At 40.5% G+C, this 26568-nt stretch overlaps 2 protein-coding genes across 2 annotated transcripts in view; both read left to right on the top strand.

The window, feature by feature from the left end:
- The window catches only part of rsrc1 (arginine/serine-rich coiled-coil 1), a 352648-nt gene extending 351240 nt beyond the window's left edge, over positions 1-1408 (top strand). Inside the window, exon 10 of the mRNA XM_059947458.1 lies at positions 1123-1408. Within this exon, the coding sequence (XP_059803441.1) occupies positions 1123-1221 (99 nt within the window). The 3' untranslated portion in view covers positions 1222-1408. The remainder of the gene's footprint in view (positions 1-1122) is intronic.
- Positions 1409-5986: 4578 nt separating this feature from the next.
- mlf1 (myeloid leukemia factor 1) overlaps positions 5987-26568 on the top strand; it is a 37374-nt gene continuing 16792 nt past the window's right edge. The window contains exons 1-5 of the mRNA XM_059947449.1: positions 5987-6211; positions 12719-12881; positions 14401-14478; positions 14699-14827; positions 16687-16846. Coding sequence (XP_059803432.1) covers positions 6177-6211; positions 12719-12881; positions 14401-14478; positions 14699-14827; positions 16687-16846 — 565 coding nt within the window. The 5' untranslated portion in view covers positions 5987-6176. The remainder of the gene's footprint in view (positions 6212-12718; positions 12882-14400; positions 14479-14698; positions 14828-16686; positions 16847-26568) is intronic.

Raw genomic sequence — 26568 nt, 5'->3', positions numbered from 1 at the left:
CCAATTTTCATTTGCTATTGGTTTGTTGTCTTTGCCAAAGCTGGAAATAATCGTTCTTGTTTTCATTCTGAATTGAGAATTAAGTGCTCTCAGTTCTAGCTCCTAGCAATTCTGTAAACTTTGAATTCAGATTTCTTGTAGGCATTTAATAATTTTCTCTAAAACTGCAAAAACTGATACTATAGTAAAACATATCACTAATACAGTGCCTTGTTAGAAATAAAACACCTCCACCACTTATTTAATACTACTATAAATGCACTTAAGAAATTTCAATAGTGTTTCCCATCTAATAATGTTATTGAATTGGGAATAAATGAGGAGGTCTGAGGTAGCAAGATAAAATCAGCATTTGGTGCATAACGGTAGTCTCAATATACCACACAAGTTATCCACATACCTATCCTATATTAACTGTTGTCTCTTTGGTACATCCAAATGAGATGCCAGCCTAGAGCAGCTAAGGTTAACTTTATAAGCTCTCGAATAAAAATCTGTCAAGGCACAACAGAATTGTTATCAAACAAAATATCACATCGCCATCTGAACAGATATTAGGGTAAAGGTTTATACAAAGATGTACTGAAACAATAAAAAAGGGCAACATTGTCCTTAACTGGTGAGGCCTTTGATTCCTGTTTCACTTATTTGTTTAACACACTTTCCTCTAACTGGGACTGCTTCCTTCAAACTGAAAGGTTTCTAATCTGACAGATGCCCCAATCCAGTACTGTTTGAAGATAACTGATTGTCCCTGAAGTGAATGTCAGTGGTTGTTCCCAGGAAAATGTATTTAATGATCCTCCATAATGCTGGAAAAGGAATGATATGTGTGAAATAAAGTAACAAGTTTCAATATCACTGCACTGACTTTCATGTTCCACGACAGAAAGATCGCCAGTATGTCTTCTCTGAGTTCATGATGTTGTATCACAGTCTGTCACCCTCTGCGACTCTTGTGAAAGAAAATGCAAATGTATTCCTATTCTCTTGTAAAGACATTTTCAAAAAGAACTGGACTTGGATGCATTACATTTAGAAAAGTTTGGTTGTAAAATAGTTGTAAATTATGTCAATACTTAAAACTAATTCTTTCATTTTGGTTCTATTCCACTATTGCAGTTATTCATAGACAAGAAAGAAGCAGAAGAAAAATGGTTCAAGAGATTAATCACTCTGCGACAGGAGAAATTGATGGGAAGCCCAGTGTCAGGATTGTGAACATTTTAATGTTACTTCTTAAATGATTGACTCAGCAGCCATTAAGTTTGTTGTACAAGCTTAAGTGATTAACCTTGCATAAGTAATCCATGGATTTCTACTTAAAAGTCTTCTGTTTTGTATTGTCATCCAACAATGTTTTCCTTAAATAAAAAATCTGTATATACAGAACATTTTCATCTTTAAACATTGTAAATATGCAATTATTCATAGTGGATAATATTGCTATAGTATAAAACCATTCAGAAAATTACTGCGTGCATAACTACTATACAACCATTCAGAAAATTACTGTGTGCATAACTACTATACAACATTATGACATTGAAACAAGTCTTGTTGTATACTTCCTGTCCCTTTCAAGGTTTTGGAAATGTTGACTTGAATTCTTGATCATCTGAGGCAGAATTTTATTCTTAATTTTATTCGTGTGATATCAACATCATGAGCATTGATGTAACAGGAGGCTGTTCCTGAAACTCTGACTATGTCTCTTCAGGCTCTTGTCCCTCCCCTTTTGTGGTAGCAATGAGAAGAGAGGCATGTCCTGGAAGATGGGGTTCTTAATGACAGATGCCACCTTTTTGGGGCATTGCCTTTAGACAACGTCCTCGATGCTGGGGAGGTAGTGCCCGTGATGGTGCTTGCTGAGTTTGCAACTTTTTCTGATCCTGTGCAGTGACTCCTGCATACCAGTTAAAATGCTCTCCATGATACATCTGTAGAAATTTGCAACAGTCTTTGGTGACATAGCAAGACTCCTCAAACTCCTAATGAAATATAGCCACTGTCTTTGTAATTGCATCATGTGGCTACACAGATCAATAAGGTGGTTAAAAAGGCTTATGGAATGCTTGCTTTAATTAGTCAAGGCATTGGGTTCAAAAGTCAGGAGGTTATGTTGCAACTTTATAAAACTCTGATTCGGGCACATCTGGAGTAATGCACAAACAAAAGAAAATCTGCACTGTACTTTTTTCCATAGATGCTGCCTGGTCTGCTGAGTTCCTCCAGCATTTTGTGTGTGTTGCTCTGGAATATTGCATACAGTTGTGGTCTCCCCACCAGGAAGGATGTTGAGGCTTTGGAGAGACTGCAGAAGAGGTTCACCAGGATGTTGCCTGGGTCAGAGGGCATGTGTTATCAGGAGAGACCGGATAAACTTGAGTTCTGTGGAGCAGCGGGGGCTGAGTGGAGATCTGATAAATGTTTACAAGATTATGACAGGCGGGGGGACGTCACGTGATGACGTAGGATCGAGACGCTGGAACCCAGTCCTCCCGTAAAAAAATCAATAAATTAATGTTTAAGTGAAGAAAAGTTAGTCAATACTTTCTTAAGGTTACTTATAAACTACTCCGGATTGTTTTAAGCTATGCCTCATAAACAGAGGATGAAGAAAACTACTAACGCGAAGACCGCTCAAGTTGGAACAGAATCAAGGCCTACTTCTACCGAAGAACCACGGATTCAGGTACAATACATCACCGGCGAAACAGAACAGGAAACTGCGGCAGCATTAGCCATTTCTAAAGGAAAAGATCAACGAGAATTGTGCAAACGTAAAGGAACAAGCATGCGCAAACGAGAACAACCAGAACTACAAATCTCAGCTGCAAATGAAACCGAAAGTGAAAGTGAATCTGAGAGAGAGTCAGATTCTCTGGAAAAATCAGACGAAGATGGAGATGAAAGTTCCTCTGAAAATGTAAAAAAGACTTTGAGGCAAATAATGCATAAATTAGAAAAATTAAATGCATTAAAAGTAATTAAAAGTAACCAAAAAGTAATTAAAGAAAAAATGATAAATATGGAGACTATGTTTGATAAAATGACAAAGAAACAGGAAAAAATGGAAAAGAAAATTACAGATTTGGAAATTAAAATGGAAGATATGGGTGGAAGAATGAATAAAATGGAAGATGATAATAATGCCTGGACATCAGAAAGAAAACAACTTGTGGAAAAAATTGATAAGCTTGAAAATTTTAGTAGACGCAATAATATTAAAATTGCTGGACTTAAAGAAGATACCGAAGGAGAAGACCCAATAAATTATTTTCAAAAATGGATCCCTGAAAAATTGGAAATGGGAGAAGAAACCTCAATTGAGATTGAAAGGGTGCACAGAGCCTTAAGGTCAAGATCTCAAGATGATCAAAATCCGCGATCAATTTTGATAAGATGTTTAAGATACCAAGATAAAGAAAAGATTCTGAGGGCGGCTGTCCAAGGTGCTAAAAGAAGAAATGGACCATTGATGATAGCAGAGAAACCAGTTCTTTTTTATCCTGATATAAGTTATAACCTTTTGAAGAGAAAGAAAGAATTTAATTCAGCTAAAAATGTCTTATGGGGAAAAAGGTTATAAATTTATAATGCGTCACCCAGCAACACCGATAATTTTTTTGGAGGAGGGAAAAAGATCTTTTTCCGATTATCGAGATGCGGAGGTGTTCGCACAAAAACTTCCATCTATTCACTAATTAAATATAGAGACTTCTAAAGGTAATGGTTAAAGACGAAGACAGAGATAACGAATGGAACTGGTGGACATTTAAGGATGATACAAGGAAGAAACGTAAAATTTTAGAAATATTGAGAATAGTATTTTTTTTCTTTTCTTATATATATACTTTATGTTGCGGGGGGGGGCTGGGGAGCTTTGAATCGGTTACTACGGGATTCACGTGTGTAATCATGGCGATCACCATGACCCGTACAACAGAGGGGGGTAATGTTGTGTTTTTTTTCTTTCACAACATTAGTAGGGGGGTATTTTGTTTTTTTCTTTCTATAGGGAAGTTAGGGGGAGGGGAGAAGGGTTATATACATTTTTTTTCTATACTTTACTCTGTAATCACTTAAAAACGCAATAAAGAAAGTTTTAAAAAAGGATTATGACAGGCATAGATAATGGACAGAGAATATCTGGTTCCCAGGGTTGAACTCTCTAATACCAGAGGGCATGCAGCGAAGGCAAGAGGGGGTAGGTTTAAGGGGAATGTGAGGGGTAATTTTTTTTTTACTCAGAGTCATAGATGCTTGGAATGCGCAGCCTGGTATGGTGGTAGATGCAAATGCATTAGAGGCTTTTAAGAGACATTTGGACTGGCACATGAATGTAAGGAATATGGACCTGATGTAGGTAGGAGGGATTAGTGTTTGGGTGTTTTTGATACTCTTCTTAGCTGGTTCAAGTCAAGTCTAATCACATTTATTGTCATTTAACTACATACATGTATATAATATATATAACCATATAATGTATTTAGAATCAAGATGTTTCTTCAAACCATGGTTTCAAGCACAGTAGTATACATAACACACATTAAACATGATAACTTATGAAGGTAAGGATAAAATCTACGGATGAACCTCACATAAATAACAAACTAATGCACATTAATATTAAATATTGTAAAGTACAGACAGATTAACCAGTGACACTTCAAATGATATGGCGGGGAGTTCAGAAGCCTAATGGCCTGGGAGAAGAAGAAACTTCCTCATCCTGACCGTTCTTGCAGCAAAGTCTCCTGCCTGATGGTAGAAAGTCAGAGTTGGACGTATGGGTGGGATTCTTAGTAATACTAAGGGCCCTGCATATGCAGTGCCCCTGATAAATGTCCCTGATGGATGGTGGAGAGACCCTTCAGCATAATCACTGTCCTTTGTAGGAACATCTGGTCCAATGCACAGCTGCACCCTTACCAGATGGAAATGCAACTTGTCAGGATGCTCTCAACAATGCTCCTCTCAATGAATTTGGCAAAACATTGTGGGCCAAATGGCCTGTTTCTGAGTGGTACTTCTCTATGTTCTATGTTTGGATTCACTAGATCATTCATTGTGTTGGAGATCACCTTACAGGAAACTGGATTCATCATTCAAAACACCACTCGACTTTGTGCAATTACGAATGAATCTTTGGGCTTGAACCAAAGAGCTTTTTGTTTAATTATATTGATTATTTGCATAGTGGTATTGTTCATCAAACTTTAATGTATTCATTGATTATGTATATAAATGGGTTATTCGTCATAAATTAAATAATTTATAGTTCAATCTTTAATGCAAATATCCTGCCAGTTTTAATATTTTAGGCACTTTATTAAACATATGTAAAAAATTAGCATTGATGCCCATATCAATTGCGAATACTTGTTCACTTGTAACTTAGAAAATCAATGAATGACAAATTATTCTTTATAACCTATTAATATTTTTAAACCAAATCGTTCGGTTTACTGAGGATATAAAATTACATTTCTGATATCTATGTACTAACTTTAATCTTGCGGTATATTACATTATCAAAGTTAGCATTATCATGTAAAATATTCATGGTTAATGCAAAGCGTCAAAAAGATGCAGCGACCGTTACAATGCATATGAATATTGGTTTATGTTTTGCCCATTCGAATTTTAAAATACCGATTCAGTGCCTATTAGTGCACATTTAGAAATTTTAAGCCCGCTAACTTTCGCTATTTTGCTGTTGCTGATTATAATTCATTTATCGACATTGCAGCAATTTGCAGTAAACGGATGCTGGCTTTCCTCCCGGCACCGTGGGTCTCATCATTGCGTCATGGCAGTCCTTGGGCTGACGTCACTCACGATTATGATGACGGGAGGACTCACTGAACCAGATCGGGCGGCGAAGTGTTCGTATCCGCCAATCACAGCGCAGATTGCCTTCATCTGCCCGGCTGCGTTGTCAGAGCAACTTGTGTGTTTCGCGTCGTCATAACGACCCCCGTTCCTGAATCAAAACAAAAGCTGCGCTGTGCGCGGAGATTTCCCCGGCAGCGGGAGCCACTCGGCAGGGGAAGGGAGCTCGGAGGGCTAGAAGTGAGGGTGATAACATCCAAACTGGCGGTGGTCGGAGCCTGAGGAGTCCCAAGAGCGGACAAAGTCCTTCCCGAGCTAAGCACCATCAACGACCCGCCATGTTCCGTGAAATGGAAGAAGACCCCTTCTTCTCGTAAGCTGCCAGTCCTTGAGTTACAATGTTAAAGTGACATATCGTGTCCAAATCCACCTGACCAAGGACGGGGATGAAATCAAACGCACAGGATGTTTTGCAGATGTTGGAAATCTGAGCAACGCGAAAATGCAAGAGGAACTTAGCAAGTCAGGCAGCATTTGTGGAAGGCAATACCAAGACCTGGCCAATAGCCGTCAGGATTGCAAGTAAAGGGGGCAGAAAGCAGAATAAGAAGGTGGGTGGGGGGCAAGGGAAGGAAAGCAAGTTGGCAAGTGACAGGTAAGACCAAACAAGGGAAAGATGATGAAATGGGAAGCCAGGAGAGGTTCAGCCGAAAAGATAAAAGGCTGAAGAAGGAATGAGAGGGTAGTGGATCATAGAAGGAAGAGAGGAAACAGGGGGAGGTGATTGGCAGGTGAGAACAGGCAAAAAGGTCATCAGAATGGGGAATAGAAAAAGAGGAATGGGGCAGAAATCAACAAAAATGGTGTTCATGCCATCAGGTTGGAGGCTACCAAGATAGAAAATGTGATGTTGCTTTGGCTCTGGTGGCAATAGAGGAGGCCATGGCCAGTCAAATGAGAATGGGAACGGAAGGTCGAATTGAAATGGGTAACCACTGGGAAATGTTGCCTTTTGTGGTGGACAGAGTGAAGGTACTCAACAGAGTAATTCCCTTCTCTAGCCCAGGTATTACCAATGCAGACGAGGGAGGCTGCAGTGGGAGCAGCAAAGACAAAACAGATAACTGCTACAGACCAGCAGGTGAAGCATTGCCTCACTTGGAAGGACTATTTGAGCCCTGAATTGTGTTCATGGAATGGGGGTAGCACATGGTTTTACTTGCACGGATAAGCCAGGATCAAATCAGTTCACCAGGGACAGCAGTAAACTTTGCACTTGACTCCCTTCAGCTAGGTGTTTGCAGTATAGATTCCTCAACTAATTGTAATGACTTTGTTATCCAAAGTGCTTGCTGTTTGCCAATCTGCTCATTTACTTCTCTCACTTGGAAAATACTTGAATGGGGATGCACTTTTTTTTAAATGCTTTATTTTCAAAATTTTCAAAACACAATAAAATCAACAAGAACATATAAGCTCAGACATAAAAGGATAGAATATTAGATGGATGCCTATTGTACAGAGTGCTCAAAAGTGCTAAACATTAAGTCTCAAATGAGGGGATGCACTTTTCAATAGAAACACACTTGATTTATAATGTAGACACACGTTGGGATGAGGCCGTGGTTTCTGTACACAACTTCTGAATAATTTCGAACATTTGGAATCAATGAGGATAAGGACAGGGACGGATGTGGGGTGATGGGGTGGATGGAAGCAAACTTGCTGATGCTGTTGCTGTATACTTAAAGTAGAACATATTTAAGAGAAAAAAGAAATGAATCAGTTGAGAGCTTGGTTACAAAAGGATTAAAAGAATGCCTCGCATAGCTGTAAGTAATGGGACAAGAAATGATTTTAATGGCATACTATCCACACAAGTGGATAAGTGAAGCTCCAACAATCTTTTGTAATATACACGATAACTTGGATAAGAACCTGGGTGGTAATTTATGTATGTTACAAGTAAGAATATTAGTTTATTGTCATACTATATACATTAGGGTGTAAATGAAATTCCTTGTGTAAAGCTCAGTATAAACACTATGGATTGATAATAAATACTGTATACAGTGAAGTGCACAAAACAACAAAACGCTGCAAAGATTATGTAATCTGAAGTAGTGTAAGAAGAATGCTGAAGTGACAATAATGAAATTATCAATGGAGAAGAATTAACCATTCTGGCTACCTTCTCACCCCTCTCTTCTCACCTGTCCTTCACCTCTGATACCCTCCTCTTTTCCTTTCTTCCATGGTCCATTGCTCAGATTCCTATTTGTTCAGCTCTTTAGCTTAGCTCATCCACCTATTAGCTCCCAACTTCTAACTCCATCCTCCTTTTCCCCCATCCACCCACCTTCACCCTCAGCTGGTTTCACCTATCATCTGCCAACCTGTACTCCTTTCCCTCCCCTCATCACCTTATTCTGGCTTCTGCCCTCTTGCTTTCCAGTCCTGATGAAACATCTTGCCCTAAACATCAACTGCTCATTTTCCTTCACAGATGGTGCCTGATCTGCTGAGTTCCTCCGCCATTTGTGTGTTGCTCAAGATTTCTAACATCTACAGAATCTCCTGTATTTAGAGAATTTTAAATAATGCATCTGTAGAACTAAAGATTGGGAAATACAGCATCTCCACCAGGAAGGGAATGTGAAAGAGATGATTGTTTCAGAAGTCTGATAACAGTGGGGAGGAAGGTGTTCTTAAGTCTGGTCATCCAGGCTTTCAAACTCCTGGTAGCTAATCCTAGAAAGTAGGAGAGAGAATAGGAATGGCTAGGGTGGTAGGCATCCTTGAAGATAATCTTTGTCTTCCTAAAGCAGTAAACCATGAAACTGGACTGAATGGGAATTGATAGGCCTGTGATGAACTAGATGGTGCCTACCACCTTCTACAGATTCCCTTGGTCCAGAACAGTACACTTGTTACATCAGGCTGAGATATAATCTAACCGGAAATTTTCCATACACTCTTAATTCTGGAGAAACTCAGCAAGTCAGACAACATCTGTGGAGGGAAATTCCATAAATGGTCAATGCTTGGGGCTGAGACCCTTCATCAGGACAGGAAGGCAAAGGGGGCAGAAGATGAGGTGGTGGTGGTGGAAGGAGTACAAACTGGCAGATGATAGGTAAGACCAGGTGAGAGATAGGTGACACTTTAACTATGCGTCCAGCCAGGTGAGGCAACAGTTCACCTGCTGGTCTGTAGCAGTCATCTATACGGTGCTCCCAGTGCAGCCTCCTCTACATTGGTGATTCCTGACCTAGACTGGCGAACGGCCTTGTTGAGCACCTTCACTCTGTCTGTTGCAAAAGGCAAAATTTTCCAGTGGCTACCTATTTCAATGTGACTTCTCATTTCCATTCTAATATGGTTGTCTATGGCCTCTTCTACTACCATGAAGAAGACTCAGATTGGAGGAGCAACACCTCATATTCTGTCTTGGTAGCCTCTGACCTGATGGCATGAACATTTAATTTCTCCAAATTCTTGTAATTTCACCTCCCTCTGATTCCCTCCTCTTTTTCCTTCTTCCATGGCCCACTGTTCGCTCTGATCAGATTCCTTCTTCAGCCCTTCCACATATCAACCCCATCCCCACCCCCCTTTAGTCCCTACCTGGCTTCACCTATCACCTCACACAAAATGCTGAAGGAAATCAACAGGCCTGGCAACATTTATGCAAAAGAGGAAACAGATGATGTTTTGGGTCAAGGCCCTTCATCAGGACAGGGAAAAAAAGATGAGAAGTTAGAGCAAAAGGGGGGTTGAGGGGAGGAAGAAGCAGAAGGTGGTAGGTGATAGGTAAAACTGGGAGTAGGGGAAGACTGAAGTAAAGAGCTGACAAGTTCATTGGTGAAGTAGATAAAGAGAGAGTAGGAGGAATCTGATAGGAAAGGGTAGAAGACCATGGAAGAAAGGGAAGGAGCACCAGGGAGGTGATGGGCAGGTAAGGAGAAAAGGAGAGAGAGAGAGAGAGAGAAAAATGCAAATAGGGAAATGGTGAGGTGGGGGGGCTATACTGAAAGATTGAGAAATTGATGTTCATGCCATCAGGTTGGGGGCTACCCAGACAGAATATAAGGTGTTTCTCCTCCAACCTGAGCATGGCTTCAGTTGCTTCATTACTCGACTTCCCTGCTCTTTACTTCACCATTCCCTCTCCCGGTTTCACCTATCACCTACCACCTTGTACTTCTTACTCCCCTCCCCAACCTTTTTGCTCTGACTTCTCATCTTCTTTTCCAGTCCTGATGAAGGGTCACAGGCCAATTCATTGACTGTTTACTCTTTCCCACGGACACTGCCTGGCCTGTTGAGTTCCTCCAGCATTTCATGCATGTTGCTCAAGATTTCCAGCATCTGTAGAACTCTTATATTTAAGGAATTTTATGTGGTGCATCTGTAGAATTTTGATGGAATCCTCGCAGACGAGACTAATCTTCTCAAATGTCTTAGAAAGTAAACACAGTGATTTGTTTTCTAGATTACAGCATCAGTGTGGAGGGACTAGATAAGTTTGCTGGTGATGTGGATGCCAAGAAACTTGAAGCTGTCAACCATCTCAACAACTGCTTCTTTGATGTGGACGTGATTGTGTTCACTCCCCCACTCCCTCTGATAATCTGCCAGGTTTCTTTTGCCCTGCAAGGCTAGATTGTTGCCCTTATCCAATGATACAGCATTTGCGATCTCTTTCATTGTTGTCGAACAGGTCTACAAGAGTGATATCACTAGCAAGTTTGAGTTAGTATTGTATCCGGTCACACAGACATGAGCATGCAGAAAGTAGATGAGCGTGCAGCCTGAGAAACTGGGTCATGGTGGATGAAATATTATAACCAATTTGAGGCTGAGATCTGCCAGTCAATAAGTTCAGAAGCCAGTTGTAGAAGGTGGCAATGTTTCCTAATTCCTAGCGTTATATTTCCTAATTACTTCTGAAACTGCAGCCTTGCAATTACTTAATTTTTCGATAAGGTGGCTCCTTTGTTATATCATTTCTCAAGCCAAATGTAAACTTTTAGCTTATTAAGTGTTTTAAACAGTCGCATCAATACTCAAGGAATAAACAAATTTGCTTGATATTGACTGTTAATTAGCTTGAAAACATGCATATTTTTGATCTAGGGTCGAATTTTGACTTGGAAGATCACTCCAGTTTGGGAGGGGTTGTGGGGATAGGGTTGTTTGTCAGGAGGGGCCGGATGGACCCAAACGCAGGACGCAGACACTGACGTACCAGGGGGAGGACAGGATGGGGATGCCATGGCACTTAAGGGTAGAGCTGGGGTTCAGGTAGATAGAGTGTCAGGCAGGCAGAGTGGAGCGGGCTCCCGGAGTTCAAGTTCAGGTAGACAGGCTCCCGGAGTTCGAGTTCAGGTAGACAGGTCCCCGGGGTTCAGGCAGGGAGGTCTAGGTGGCTAGATAGGCTGGTGGAGAGCCCTCCCTGGGCGGGCCACATATATCCCAGGAAGGGCCACCTCCCAGGCGGAAACACCAGAGGCCTAGGCACAACGCAAACCCCTAGGCGGGTGCAGGGCACAATCCCAGAGTTCAGGAAGAAGAGGAGGACGGGGCAGAAGAGAGCCTTCCCTGTGCAGCGGCAGACCGGCTGGGCCTGCCTGACAGAGGCAAGGGATAGGAACGGGCAGAACCCCCGCCGGGCAGCGGCAGGTCGGCCGGACCTGCCCAACAGAGGCAAGGGGTAGGAACGGGCATAGGTCCAGGGTGACCAACAAAACAGTCATGATAACTGGAAAATCAGGAACGGCCGGCAGACAGCGCGACCGTGCGAACAAAACAAACGAGCAGAGAAGCGGGACCAGCGCATGGGAAGAAAGGTGGGGGAGCGGACCAACCTGGCAGTACTGGTACAGGACAGAGAAGCATGATGAAGAGTAGATCTGAGCCCGGACAGGATAACAGAATGCAGAGAAGAGTTCAAAGCCGGCGGGGAAACAGAACAAAACGACCACCCGTCTGCTCCCAGTCCCAAGGCCCCTTATAAGCACCTGCAGCTCAATGAGTTACAGGTGTGCTTCCTTGAGCCAGAAGGGTCCTAACTAGATCACGGGTGATGGGAGGGACAACTGCAGGACCCGGAGTCCGGAGCCCTCGGACCGGATCCTGACATCGTTAAAAAGTTTAAACTGGAGAAATCAACAGAGCTTTGGAAATTGTCTTCAACCATGCTAACTTTTGCAAAGCTGCTGATTTTGACATCTACATCATCTATACTCTTATACCTGCTATTTTGCACGAGGACCCATATTGCATTGTGTTCTCCTTACAGTTTGGTGTTCCTATTGTAAGACCTATGAAGTCCAATTTGTGAATGCATGTCTTAAAAGAACAAAATTAACTATGTGCACAAGGTTCCATAATCCACTGTCCTGTCCTGTCCTGTCAGATTCCTCCTTCTTCAGCTCGGCACCTATCACCTACCAGCTTCTTGCTTCATTCTCGCTCTCCCACTCACCCACTTTCCCCTTACCGTGTTCTGCCTATGACCTCCGCTGTCTCTCCCCTCCCCCCCTTCCCCCATTCTGGCTTCTTCTCCCTCCTTTCCAGGCCTGATGAAGTGTCTCAGTCTAAAACGTCGACTGTTCATTCACCTCCATAGATGCTGCCTGACCTGCTTAGTTCCTCCAGTACTTTGCATGTGTTGTTATATCAACTGGGTAAAGTTTTTTTCAATTCAGTTACAACAACCTAATTACATTCAAGATCTTTTATTTAAATTGATGAATGAAAGAATGTCAGTCACATTTTTCACAAAATGTAACTTTTAAAACATGAGTTAGGAGGTTTTTAATGAGTGTCATAAATTTATTACATTTTTAAAAAATAATTTTCTCTCCAATTTTAGGGACCCTTTTCGTTCACATCAGGAAAACCTCCGTCAGTTGATGTCCAGTTTTCCAATTCAACTGGATCAAGATTTCTTGGTGAATTTCCCAGATGACAGAGTTCCTCCTCAGACATGCCCAAGGCAACAGAGCTTGACAGACAGGAACAAGCATTCAGTAGTGGTATGATAATGATTATGTATTCCAGTTGAAATTCTAGCGCTTGTAATACGGGAAATGAAATTTCTCAAATGGGTGATGAGTATGTAAATATAACTATTTTCCATTATAGTATCATATACACACACACAGTACTCTGCAGAAGTCTGAGGCATATGTAAAAAATGTTTTGAATCTATCTATGACAAGTTCAAAATGTGTACTGAGAATAAAAGTATTCCACTTAGGAACATTGTTTCTTGTGGAGCAGATGGAGCACCATATTGACAGATTGCCATGCTGGTGTATTGACGTTTATGAAGAAAGAAATTCCAAGTCTATTTGCAATTCTTTGTGTAATTCATCATCAATATCTTGCAGCCAAAAACCTCAGCCAGCAACTTTTTTCAACCATGACTCTTGTAATATCTGCTATCAACAAAATAAAAGCTCATCCATTAAAATAGCAGAATATTTCACCAGTTATGCCAAGATAACGATGAAAAGTTTGAACACTTGCTTCTTTCCACTGAACTATGTTGGCTGTCAAAAGGCTGCTGCTAAAAATGTTTTTTTTTAATCTTTTCTGACACTGTGGTTGAATTTTTGCTCAAAGTCAACAAGAGCTTGGGAAGCAGGATTGAACTTCCACGTGGAGATGTGGCATATCTAGCTGATCTGTATGACAAAATGAACACTCTAAATATGAAGCTGCAAGGTGAGAATTACTATTTAATCCAGGCAAAAAGTGCATTGTCCACTTTTCAATGAAAATTGGAAATATATAAGCAAAACATTGGGAGAAGAATGTTCTCACAGTGTCCTGCATGGAAAGTGTGGCACTCTCTTTCACAGATGGTGATTTGCAAGAGTACTGCTCTTGTTCTAATGTCTAATGTTTTAATTAAAAAATCAACCTGTGTAGCCTCCAACCTGATGACACGAATATTGATTTTTCTTTCTGGTAAACCAATTCCCCCCCCCCACCTTTCTTTTCTCCCCACTCTGAACTTTTACCTCTTCTCACCTACCTATTAATTCCCCCGGGACCCCTCCTACTTTCCTTTCTCCTATGGTCCACTCTACATTCCTGTCAGATTCCTTTTTTTCCAGCCTTTGACCTTTCCCATCCATCTGACTTCGCCTATCACCTTCCAGCTAGCACCCTTCCCCTCACATTACCTTTTATTCTGGCATCTTCCCCCTTCCTCCTCAGTCCTGAAGAAGGATCTCAGCCTGAAAGGTGGACTATTACTCATTTCCATAGATGTTGCCTGACCTCTTGAGTTCATCCAACATTTGTATGTGTTAATTAAAAATTCACCTTTTTTTATTCCTGATCTAATGTGTGCAAGAATGGCACATTCCATTCTTTAGCAACTGATGGTAAAATCCAACCAGTGAATAAAACATAATCTTACCTCATCCTGCTATGTTGCCATTCATTAATATGTGAAGTGTAAAATTTAATTTACTGAATGCTACTCATAATTTGCTGGTTACATTCCTTAGATTTTTTATAACCATTTTTGTGTTTACTTAGGCAAGTAGCTCAGCAGATCCTTTCAGCTCAATGATGGAAAAAATGAGAAAAGAAATGATGGAAATGCAACGCAGTATTGTAAGTGTAATGTTATGTAGGTAAACAGCCAAAATCTCATATTTTCCACAACTACAACCAAAGGTTAAAGTTGCCTATCAAATAATTTAAAGTTATATATTGTGATTTAGGTTTAATTTAGTCCACGCTTCCAGAGTTTTATCATGTTAATGTTCATTTAGCTTTGCAAGACAACTGCGGCCTTTAATTTTTTTTAAAAATGTGTATATTTTTTCTGCAGAAAAGTACATCTGGGCACTCCAAAGATGATTCTTCAAGCACTTCCACTGTAATGAGCTATTCAAAAGTGGGAAATGAACCTCCTAAAGTGTTCCAGGCTTCCAGTCATGTACACAATGTTCCTGGTGGAGTAAGTATTCTGAAATTATGAATTTCTCAATAGGTCTAAACCAGGGGGTAGACAACCTTAAGCACAAATGATTTTCTAGCATGCATTATTCATTAATTTGAGGCAAAACATAACTAGATTTAAATGGATAATTCCCTTATTTCAACTTTTTATGGCATCTATCTGGCCCGCTGTCCACTGTCCACTTTTGGCAGGAATAATCCAAATAGAACATACAGAGTAAATGGTAGGGCATTGAGGAATGCAGAGGAACAGAGAGATCTAGGAATAACTGTGCATAGTTCCCTGAAAGTGGAGTCTCATGTAGATAGGGCGGTGAAGAGGGCTTTTGGAACGCTGGCCTTTATAAATCAAAGCATTGAGTACAGAAGTTGGGATGTAATGCTAAAGTTGTACAAGGCATTGGTAAGGCCAAATTTGGAATATTGTGTGCAGTTCTGGTCACCAAATTATAGGAAAGATATCAATAAATTAGAGAGAGTGCAGAGACGATTTACTAGGATGTTACCTGGGTTTCAGCAATTAAGTTACAGAGAAAGGTTGAACAAGTTAGGTCTCTATTCATTGGAGCGTAGAAGGTTGAGGGGGGATTTGATCGAGGTATTTAAAATTTTGAGAGGGATAGATAGAGTTGACGTGAACAGGCTGTTTCCATTGAGAGTAGGGGAGATTCAAACTAGAGGACATGATTTGAGAGTTAGGGGGCAGAAGTTTAAGGGAAACACGAGGGGGTATTTCTTTACTCAAAGAGTGATAGCTGTGTGGAATGAGCTTCCTGTAGAAGTAGTAGAGGCCAGTTCAGTTGTGTCATTTAAGGTAAAATTGGATAGGTATATGGACAGGAAAGGAGTGGAGGGTTATGGGCTGAGTGCGGGTAGGTGGGACTAGGTGAGATTAAGGGTTCGGCACGGACTAGGAGGGCCAAGATGGCCTGTTTCCGTGCTGTGATTGTTATATGGTTATATTAATACGCGATCCAGCTCCTGCCAACCCCTGGTCTAAACAGTTCTGTTAAAGTATATGAATGTCATTATTCTATCACTTTCAGTGTCTATTTGGAAGTGAGTTGGTTATGGCCTAACTTAAAGAGCAAAACATTGTTGAAAGGAGCCACAAAATGGATCTGTGTTAGAAAGTATGGCTTAGGGAGTTCCTAGAAGGAAATGCTGGATGGGATTTAAGTAATGTGGAACAAATGTTGTCCTACAGCCAGTCATTCTGTCATTAGGACTCAAGTTTTGCTGTTCATAAATTTTATCAACTAAGTTGGGATGGATGATCACTCTAATTGTAAGCTGCACACCTTGGTTTCTCCAACTCATCCAGCTACTAAGAATTTTGATTGATAATTATTTTATTAAGTATGATGGGGAAGTGATTTGATTCAGTCTCATTACCCAAGTCTGACTGTAATTCAGGTTTGGCTACATTCAGATACAGTTTTTTTTAGAGGAATGAACAGAACATTGCAATTATCAATCAGCATTCCCACATCACACTTTTGGATGTAAGGAAGGTCATTGATAAAGCAGCTGCAGAAGATTGGATCTTTCTGCTTGGCAAACTCCAGCCGGTGGTGGAATGATTCCTATTGACTTTGTTTTCACTGAAGTCTGCTGCCCTAATTCAATTCTTCTCATATTTTCATATTTTCAGTGTTTACTGATTTAGGGTCCCATGAGTTATGTAAGTATAATTATACAGAACAAGGATCAATCTTTATGATTTGAAACCTGTTAAAACAGTTAAATTATTTTAATATCCAACTAAAGTTAATGATAATTTGTGTTGGAAAATGTAATCTTTAGGTATTTTGGAAACATACTTGGAAAAATATTAACAATCTAGGAATTTTACAGATTAAGGAGACAAGACGGGCCATAAAAGACTCTGAAAGTGGAATTGAAAAAATATCAATTGGCCATCACATTAAAGATCGTTCTCATGTCATTCAGAAAGTCAGAAACCAGAAAACAGGTGATGAAGAAGTCAATCAAGAGTTTGTCAACCTAAATGAAGGTGAGGCATCTCCATCCTGGCTGTCTCTTTCAAAAGATTGCAATTAAGTACATTGAAGTTAATGACATATACAGTAAATATTGGAAGAATTTCTCAATTTCACTATTTTAGTCATTTTCATGACTCAATCATAACCAATGCTATGGAATTATATTTGCTCAACTTCTGTTTCCATTTGTACTGTCTGACTGATTCAGAATGTTATCAACTCATTTAAGATTGTTATTTAATCCAAAGGCAATTCATCCAATGTAGTAATCTCTGGATTATTTGCAGTGCCACATGCTAGTCAGGGCAGGAATGGGATGATAGTACAGATGAATGGGTGGTTGAGGATCTATTGCAGGGGGAAGAATTTCAGATTTCTGAATCATTGGGATCTCTTCTTGTGAAGGTATCACCTGTACAAAAATACAGGTTACACCTGAACTCAAGGGGAACCAATATCCTTGTGTATAGGTTTACTAGAACTATTAGGGAGGATTTACACTAGTTCGGCAAGGGATTGGGAGCTGGAGTGATAGCGCTAAAGATGGGGGCAGTTGGTATGCAAGTAGATGCAGTATAGTAAGATTGAGAGAAAGGAGATGCAGATGATAGGGCAAAATTGCAATCTGTGAATATGAGTTGAATTGTAACATGGGGGCAAAGTCAAAAAGGGTGATAAATACAAGACTGATGGTATTATATTTGAATGCAAATAGTATACAGAATATGGCAGATAATCTTGTAGCGCAGTTAGAGATTGGCAGTTATGATGTTGTGGAATACCTGCATCACTGAGTCATTGCTGAAAGATGATCCCAGTTGGGAGCTTAACATCCATTACTTTTGTATTGAAAGGACAGGCAGGTAGGTAGAGGGTGTGTGTTGTCTGTGTTGGTGAAATCAAATCCTTAGAAAGTCATGGCGTAGGATTGTAAGATGTAGAATCATTGTGGGCAGAGCTAAGAAATTGCAAAGGTAAAAAGACCCTGATGTACATGCTTCTGAACAGTAGCTAGGATGTGGGACTTAAATTACTACTGAAGATAGAAAAAACATCAAAAGAGTAATGTTATGATAGTTATGGGGGATTTCAATATGCAGGTTGATCGGGAAAATCAAGTTGGTGCTGGAACCCAAGATATGGAATTTGTAAAATGCCTGGGAAATGGCTTTTTAGAGCAGCTTGTGTTTGAGCCCACAAGGGGAAAGGCTATTCTGGATTGGGTGTTGTGTAATGAAGCAGATTTGATTAGGTAAAAGAACTCTTCAGTCATCAGAACATGATATAATTTTTCCTGACATTTGAGATGGAGAAGATAAAAGTTAGATGTATCAGTATTAGAATTATCAGTATTATATATTATCAGTATCAGTATTATTAAATATCATGTATCAGTATTAGAATGGAATAAAGGGAATTACAGAGGCATGAGCAAGGAGGTAGCCAAAGTTGATTGGAAGGGGACATAAGCAGGGATGAAGGCAGAACAATGGTTGAAGTTTCTAGCAGCAGTTGGGAAGGCACGGGATAGATACATCCCAAAGGTCAAAAAATATTCTAAAGGAATGATGAGGCAACTGTGACTGACAAGAGAAGTCAAAGACAGCATAAAAGCAAAAGTAAAAGTGTATAATATAGTAAAAAATAGTGGAATTTAGAGGTTTGGGAAGCTTGTAAAAACCAACGGAAGGCAGCTAAAAAAGCCGTAAGGAGAGAAAAAATGAAATATAAGGCGGATACAATAGGGTCTTAGAGGCAATTATGGTAGGATCTTTAAGAGACTCCTGGATAGGAACATGGAGCTTAGAAAAATAGAAGGCTATGGGTAACTCTAGGTAGTTTCTAAAGTAACTACATGTTTGTCACAGCATCGTGGGCCAAAGGGCCTGTATTGTGCTGTAGGTTTTCTGTTTCTATAAGGGTAAGCTCGCCAATAGTAAAACAAGGATACCAATTTCTTTTTCAGATGTACTATATAAAGAGTAAAGGAGAGGGAGGCAAGAGTTGATATTGGACCACTGGAAAGTTATGCTGAATACCTAGTAACGGGTCAAAGAAATAGCGGACAGTGTCTTCACAGTGGAAGGCACCAGTAATATGCCATAAATCAGAGAGTGTCAGGGCACAGAAGTGAGTGTTGTAGTTGTTAGTAAGGAGAAGGAGCTTGGAAAGCTGAGTGACCTGAAGGTAGATAAGTCACCTAGACCAGATGGACTATCCCCCAGGGTTCTGAAATTGGTAGCTGAAGAGATTGTGGAGCAGTAGTCATGATCATGGGGTTAGAAACATAGAAAATAGGTGCAGTAGGCCATTTGGCCCTTCAGCCTGTACCACCATTCAGTATGATCATGCTGATCATCCAACTCAGAACCCTGTACCTGCTTTCTCTCCACACCCCCGATCCCTTTAGCCACAAAGACTATATCTAACTTCCTCTTAAATATAGCCAATGAACTGGCCTCAACTGTTTCCTGTGGCAGAGAATTCCACAGATTCACCACTCTCTGTGTGAAGAAGTTTTTCCTCATCTCGGTCCTAAAAGGCTTCCCCTTTATCCTTAAACTCATTCTGGACTTCCCCAACATTGGAAACAATCTTCCTGCATCTAGCCTGTCTAATCCCTTTAGAATTTTATACGTTTCAATAAGATCCCCCCTCAATCTTCTAAATTCCAATGAGTATAAGCCTAGTCGATCCAGTCTTTCTTCATATGAAAGTCCTGCCATCCCAGGAGTCAATCTGGTGGACCTTCTTTGTACTCCCTCTATGGCAAAAATGTCTTTCCTCAGATTAGGGAACCAAAACTGCACACAATACTCTAGGTGCGGTCTCACCAAGGCCTTGTACAACTACAGTAAAACCTCCCTGCTCCTGTACTCAAATCCCTTTGCTATGAATGCCAACATACCATTTGCCTTTTACACCGCCTGCTGTACCTGCATGCCCACCTTCAATGACTGGTGTACAATGACACCCAGGTCTCGTCGCACCTCCCCTTTTCCTAATCGGCCACCATTCAGATAATAATCTGTTTTCCTGTTCTTGCAACCAAAGTGGATAACCTCACATTTATCCACATTAAATTGCATCTGCCATGAATTTGTCCACTCACCTAACCTATCCAAGTCACCCTGCATCCTCTTAGCATCCTCCTCACAGCTAACACCGCCGCCCAGCTTCGATTGGGACTGGGAATACCTGGGGTCTAGCATATGTGTTTGTTTGTGACTGGGACTGGGGTTTGGAATGTTAGTATGTGTTGGTTTATTTCAACAAGCTGAAATTAGATAGGAGGGATACACTGCAATATCTTTATCATTTAGTCAACCGGTGGTTCAGAATCCAAGTCGTAGAGTATCTTAGCACTTTCCATTTGTTTTGACTTGTGTTGAGAGCTCAATCACAGAATGAGTGCCCTGGAAGCAATACTTCGACCTGAGGATGTGCCTATTTGTAAAGTATTTTCCAAGTTGATACATTAGTAAATACAGGCACTTGCGGGTGTAACTGCTGGCATAAGTTTGTAAGATACGAAGCTGAAGCTGGAAGATCTTCATACGTGGACAGGCTGCAGTTGCTGTCTAATGTTGGAGGTTCAATGTGGAAACATGGACATTCAATTATTTAAACATGATTAAGTATTGGACTGTTGACCATTTGACACATCCAGAAGTTCAGATTAAAAGTTCAAATTACTGCCAGTTTCAGAAAGCAAAATATGCTTCACAAAGAAATGGTTACGAGTTCTTTCCATATTGAAGTATTTATCTATGCATGAAGACATAAACTTGAAACATCTAGTTTCTTGTCCTAAAAGTTGTTGATCATAGTTTATCCTGTTTATCCTGTTAATCATGACAAAAAATTAGAAATCTTTCTGGAAAAGAAAATAGTATTTTTTTCAAATGCAAGATTGGTGTATTTTTTGTCAACTGAGTATTTGAATTCAGAGATGTCAATAGGCAGAAGTGTTGATTATACAAAGTGAATTCAGAAATCAGAAATGATTTTATTGTAAGGCAGAGCAGGTTTGATTATATAATGGTTTGCTTATGTAGAATTGTTTTCTATGAATGACTTTATAAGATACAAATTAAAATACAATAAGTACTCATGGCGGAGAAAGATTTGTCGTGTTCCTTTCACTGGGTCTTATAACAAAGTATCAAAAAAGCAGTGTGGATCTATTCAAAAATATGCTTATTACTTATCAGGAGAAGTACCTCTACTCCTCAATGGATGGCAGGCAGCTTCTGATTTACCGTTTACAAAGTTCTGTGATTACAAAGTGCAGGCTATTCTTTGGCTTTTGCCTGTTCCGGGAGTCAGCTCCATCAGTACTCAAGGCCATTCAGCTTATCAACCTCCTCTTAGTTACATAATGAACAATCATTAGGACATTAAATGCATCCTGCCATGTAAACACTTAACTTATAGCAAAGCACTCTGGGACTATACAGGTTCTATTTTATCACATTACAAGATTAAATACATTAAACATCTCAAAGTTTCAAATATATTTCCATATTCCCTCCCTTTTGTCATTACAACACCATAATTTCATAAGCTTCTGCTTCAGAATGCAGTAATCAAAGAGATATCAGACATTAATATAATGATACAGACTGAGCTTTAGTCAAGCAAAATCCCCTTTTCCTAGTCCACGCTAACAGGTATCTATTTTCTAATACTCTCTTCTTCTGGGTCCGAATGCCTTACATGAAAGTTGCAAGTGGATGACTGCCAATATTATACTACCAACGGAGACTGCATAATGCAGGGTAGCAGTCCATCATTCTCTCATCATCCCGTCATCCCCAGCAGCCTCAGTTTCCTGTGGGATTATAATTATTGAACTGATCTCCTGCTTCTTAACCTTCTTGGTGGCATCTTGAATGTGATCTCTCAAGTGAATTATATTCTCCTGATTCACCTAGAATGCAAGTACAACATCCTAGGTTAATCAGGGGCTCACGTGCCTCCTTTCTCAGCTAAAACCAAATCCAAAGCCATTGAAATTTGCAATGCCACTGTATGGACCGTCACCAATTCTGCCAACAATTTAGATAATGCTTATTGGTTTGATTGAGAGTATGTGCAGTTTCATTTGTTAACTTTTCCAATGTTGATACCATGTTAATCAGTTCCCAAGCTGCCTTGCTGGTTCCCTAGGTAAGTGTTAACTTCCCCGTGGACAACACTAAGTCCTTTTTACCCTGAGGTTATTGTCATATGGGATTATACCATCCTCTGGAACACTTGTTTCCAAATTTATATCCCCATCTTCTGCCAGTGACATTCTGGCTATACTGATAAATGAAGGAAGGGGGCTATGTTTCTGAGTCTTATCATCACTGTACCAGAAACCAAACATGTCCTGCCTGGGCTGAGGGCTTGGACCACTTAAGGTAAAAGTTCATCTCTGTTCCATTGAAGAACGCAGGTAAAAGGAGCACACCCATTTCTACACGTGCCAGGACAGCCATATAATCCCAGTAGCTTGAGTGTTCGTGGCGGTCACACAGGGAAGGGGCAAGAGCTAATCCAACTATCACTGATTTTTTTTTTATCTCGTTAGGCATCTTCTTGCACTGAGGTGTGAATCCACAATGGCTTTTCTCTTATGTTAATGGCTTTATTAGTGGCAGCAATACCTAAAATCAAGGTTCCACACTTCTTTCTTTTAAATGTCCGCACCACCACAGAAAATTAAATAGGTCCTCACAAAGTATTAATACTTGTGTAACAGTTTCACAGCAGTGTCGAAAGAGTTGCATGGCACAGTGAGTCAGTAATGCTTCCATTGAATGTCGGACACGGATATGAGTAAGATGATTAAGAGTCAGAGGCTGCATATGCTGAACAGCAAGGCAAGTGCTTTCTGCCGCTGGATGGTAACTGGGTAGACCTCTAACTATTGGGTCTAAATGAGCTCTGAAATAAGCTATCTGCCTTTGTCTTCCCCTGAGTCAAAATGGACTGAGCAAAGCCATTCTTCGTCTGGGAGGCCCAAAGCTAGGGCAGATACTAGTGCCTCTTTTATACGTTCATACACCTCCTCAGCTTCTGGGGTCCAGGATAACAAATTGGATGACGGGGAAGAGATATGGGAGGGGCTGAATAATAGCTGCATAATCTAAAAATCACTGTCTACAATACCTACTCATCCGCAGGAAATGATTCATTTCTCTTCGAGTTGTTGGCAGTGGGGTTTTAACTATTGCTTCAATTCAGGTCTTAATCAATGATCTTTTATCATGGGATAGGGTATGTCCTAGACAAGTAACTTCTGATTGTACAAATATGTAGATAAACCTACAAGAGGAGAGGTTGTACTTGATCTGGTATTGGAAAATGAACCTGGCCAGGTGTCATATCTCAGTGGGAGAGCATTTTGGAGATAGTGATCACAATTCTATCTCCTTTACCATAGTATTGGAGAGGGATAGGAACAGACAAGTTAGGAAAGCATTTTATTGGAGCAAGGAGAAATACGAAGCTATCAGGCAAGAACCTGGAAGCATAAGTTGGGAGCAGATGTTCTCAGAGAAATGTACAGCAGAAATGTGCCAAATGTTGAGGGGATATTTGCATAGTTCTGCGTAGTTACATTCCAATGAGATAGGGAAAGGATGGCAGGGTACAGGAACCATGGGTGTACAAAGGTTGTTGTAAATCTAGTCATGAAGAAAAGAAAAGCTTATGAAAGTTTCAAAAAACTAGGTAATGATAGAGATCTAGAAGATTATAAGGCTAGCAGGAAGGAGCTTAAGAAAGAAATTCAGGAGAGCCAGAAGGGGCCATGAGAAGGTCTTGGCAAGCAAGATTAAAGAAAACCCCAGGGCATTCTACAAATATGTGAAGAGCAAGAGGATAAGACTTTAGAGAATAGGACCAATTAAGTGTGACAGTGGAAAAGTGTGTATAGAACCAGAGGAGATAGCAGAGGTACTTAATGAATATCTTGCTTCAGTATTCACTACAGAAAAGGATCTTGGCAATTGTAGGGATGACTTACAGTGGATTGAAAAGCTTGAGCGTATATGAAAGAGGATGTGCTGGTGCTTTTGGAAAGCATCAAGTTGTTTAAGTCACCGGGACTGGACGAGATGTACCCCAGGCCACTGTGGGAGGCAAGGGAAGGAGATTGCTGAGCCTCTGGCAATGATCTTTGCATCATCAATGGGGACAGGAGAGATTCCAAAGGATTGGAAGGTTGCAGATGTTGTTCCCTTATTCAAGAAAGGAAGTAGAGATAGCTCAGGAAATTATAGACCAGTGAGTCTTAATTCAGTGTTTGGTAAGTTGATAGAAAAGATCTTGAGAAGCATGATTTATGAACACTTGGAAAGGCATAATATGATGAATGATAGTCAGCATGGCTTTGTCAAAGTGCCTTACAAGCCTGTTTGAATTTTCTGAGGATGCGACTAAACACATTGATGAAGGTAGAGCAGTAGAAGTAGTGTATATGGATTTCAGCAAGGCATTTGATATGGTACCCATGCAAGGCTTATTGTGAAAGTAAGGAGGCATGGGATCCAAGAGTACATTGCTTTGCAGATCCAAATCTGGTTGCAAAGAGTGATCATATTCTGCATAGAGGTCGGTGGCCAGTGGTGTGCCTCAGGGATCTGTTCTGGGGCCCCTACTCTTCGTGACTTTGATAAATGACCTGGATAAGGAAGTGGAGGGATGGGTTAGTAAATTTGCTGATGACACAAAGGTTGGGGGAGTTGCGGATAGTGTGGAGGGCTGTCAGAGGTTACAGAGGGACATGGATAGGATGCAAAACTGGGCTGAGAAGTGGTGGATGGAGTTCAACCCAGATAAGTGTGAAGTGGTTCATTTTGATAGGTCAAATATGATGGCAGAATATAGTATTAATGGTAAGACTCTTGGCAGTGTGGAGGATCAGGGGGATCTTGAGGTTCGAGTCCGTAGGACACTCAAAGCTCCTGCACAGGTTGACTCTGTGGTTAAGAAAGTGTATGATGTATTGGCCTTCATCAATCGTGGAATTGAATTTAGGAGCCGAGGTAATGTTGCAGCTATATCGGACCCTGATCAGACCTCACTTGAAGTACTGTGCTCAATTCTGGTCACTTCACTACAGGAAGGATGTGGAAACTATAGAAAGGGTGCAGAGGAGATTTACAAGGATGTTGCCTGGATTGGGGAGCATGCCTTATGAGAACAGGTTGAGTGAACTCAGCCTTTTCCCCTTGGAGCAGCGGAGGATGAGAGGTGACCTGATAGAGGTGTACAAGATGATGAGAGGCATTGATTGTGTGGATTGTCAGAGGCTTTTTTCCCAGGACTGAAATGGTTAATTCGAGTGGACACAGTTTTAAGGTGCTTGGAAGCAGGTAAAGAGGAAATGTCAGGGGGTAAGTTTTTTACGTAGAGTGGTGAGTGCGTGGAATAGGCTGCCAGCGACATTGGTAGAGACGGATACGATCAGGTCTTTTTAGAGACTTCTAGACAGGTACATGGAGCTCAGAAAAATAGAGGGCTATGGGTAACCCTAGGTAATTTCTAAAGTAAGCACATGTTCAGCACAGCATTGTGGGCCGAAGGGCCTTTATTATGCTGTAGGTTTTTAATGTTTCTATGTTTCTAAACTGTTTTTCTGATTTGATGCTTTATGACCTTTCTTAACTAGTTAATGTAAAAGCCGTAGAGGGAACCCTGCTCACAAGCTTCCTTGCTTGGGGAGTTAAAATAGGGGGTCATCCAAGTACTGTATTAGAGTAGAGTCCCCAAGAAACACCTTACCTTCTTCCTTTTACAATTTACATGACAAAACACTGATTACACCAAAGCTTTGAGCAGAAAGCCCTACAAAAGGTAGTGGGTTCGGCCCTGTACATCCTGGGTAAAATCCTCACAACCATTGAGGACATCAAATGAAACATTGCTGTAGAAAAGCATCCATCATCAAAGATACTCACTACCCAGGCCATGTTCTTTTTTCACTGCTGCTATCAGGTAGAAGGTAGAAGTGCCTCACTACTTGCACCACCAGGTTCAAGAACAGCTACTATTCCTCAACCATCAGGCTCTTGAACAAAAAGGGATAACGACACTTATTTAAGGACTCTTTTATATTGTTACTTCATGTTCATTTTTATTGTTATTTATTATCTGCATTTTCACAGTTTATTTACAGTTTACAATTGTTGACGGTTACAGTTTACAGATCCTGTTTACAGTTGTTGTTTTATACGTTTGCTCGATATGCCCGCAGAAAAAGAATCTCAGGGTTGTATACAGCGGCATGTATGTACTCTGATAATAAATTTTACTTTGAACTTTGAAGTTTGAACTCTCTTCCAAGGAATCTCAAACTCAAAATCAATATATCAAAAGTCTTGACCAACATCTTTCATGTTCTATAAAAGAAGTCCTGTTAGTATGCAACTTTTAGAATCGCTCCCAAAAGTATTCCAGTCTTTCCAAAATTTCAAATTCCCAATTTAAGTGTCCATCACCGAGCAATTTCCCCAAATGCCCATTTCCCTCTGAAATGTGGGCATCTCATATCCAGAATACAGGTGTACAGATTTCCAGTGTTCTCAGTCCTGATTTCACATGACCAATATGGACATTTATCTAAAATCAATTACATGAAAATCAAATAAGGAAATACAAACCAAAAAAAACCCAACAAGACAAAACAAAAAAAATCCATGCTTCTCTTTTTCCTTCAGAACCTTCAAGAGTAACTGCA

This window comes from Hypanus sabinus, chromosome 2 (genome assembly GCF_030144855.1).
Source record: "Hypanus sabinus isolate sHypSab1 chromosome 2, sHypSab1.hap1, whole genome shotgun sequence".
Lineage (NCBI taxonomy): Eukaryota > Metazoa > Chordata > Chondrichthyes > Myliobatiformes > Dasyatidae > Hypanus > Hypanus sabinus.
The sequence above is the reverse complement of the archived record's forward strand: the minus strand, read 5'-3'. Positions and strand labels throughout refer to the sequence as shown.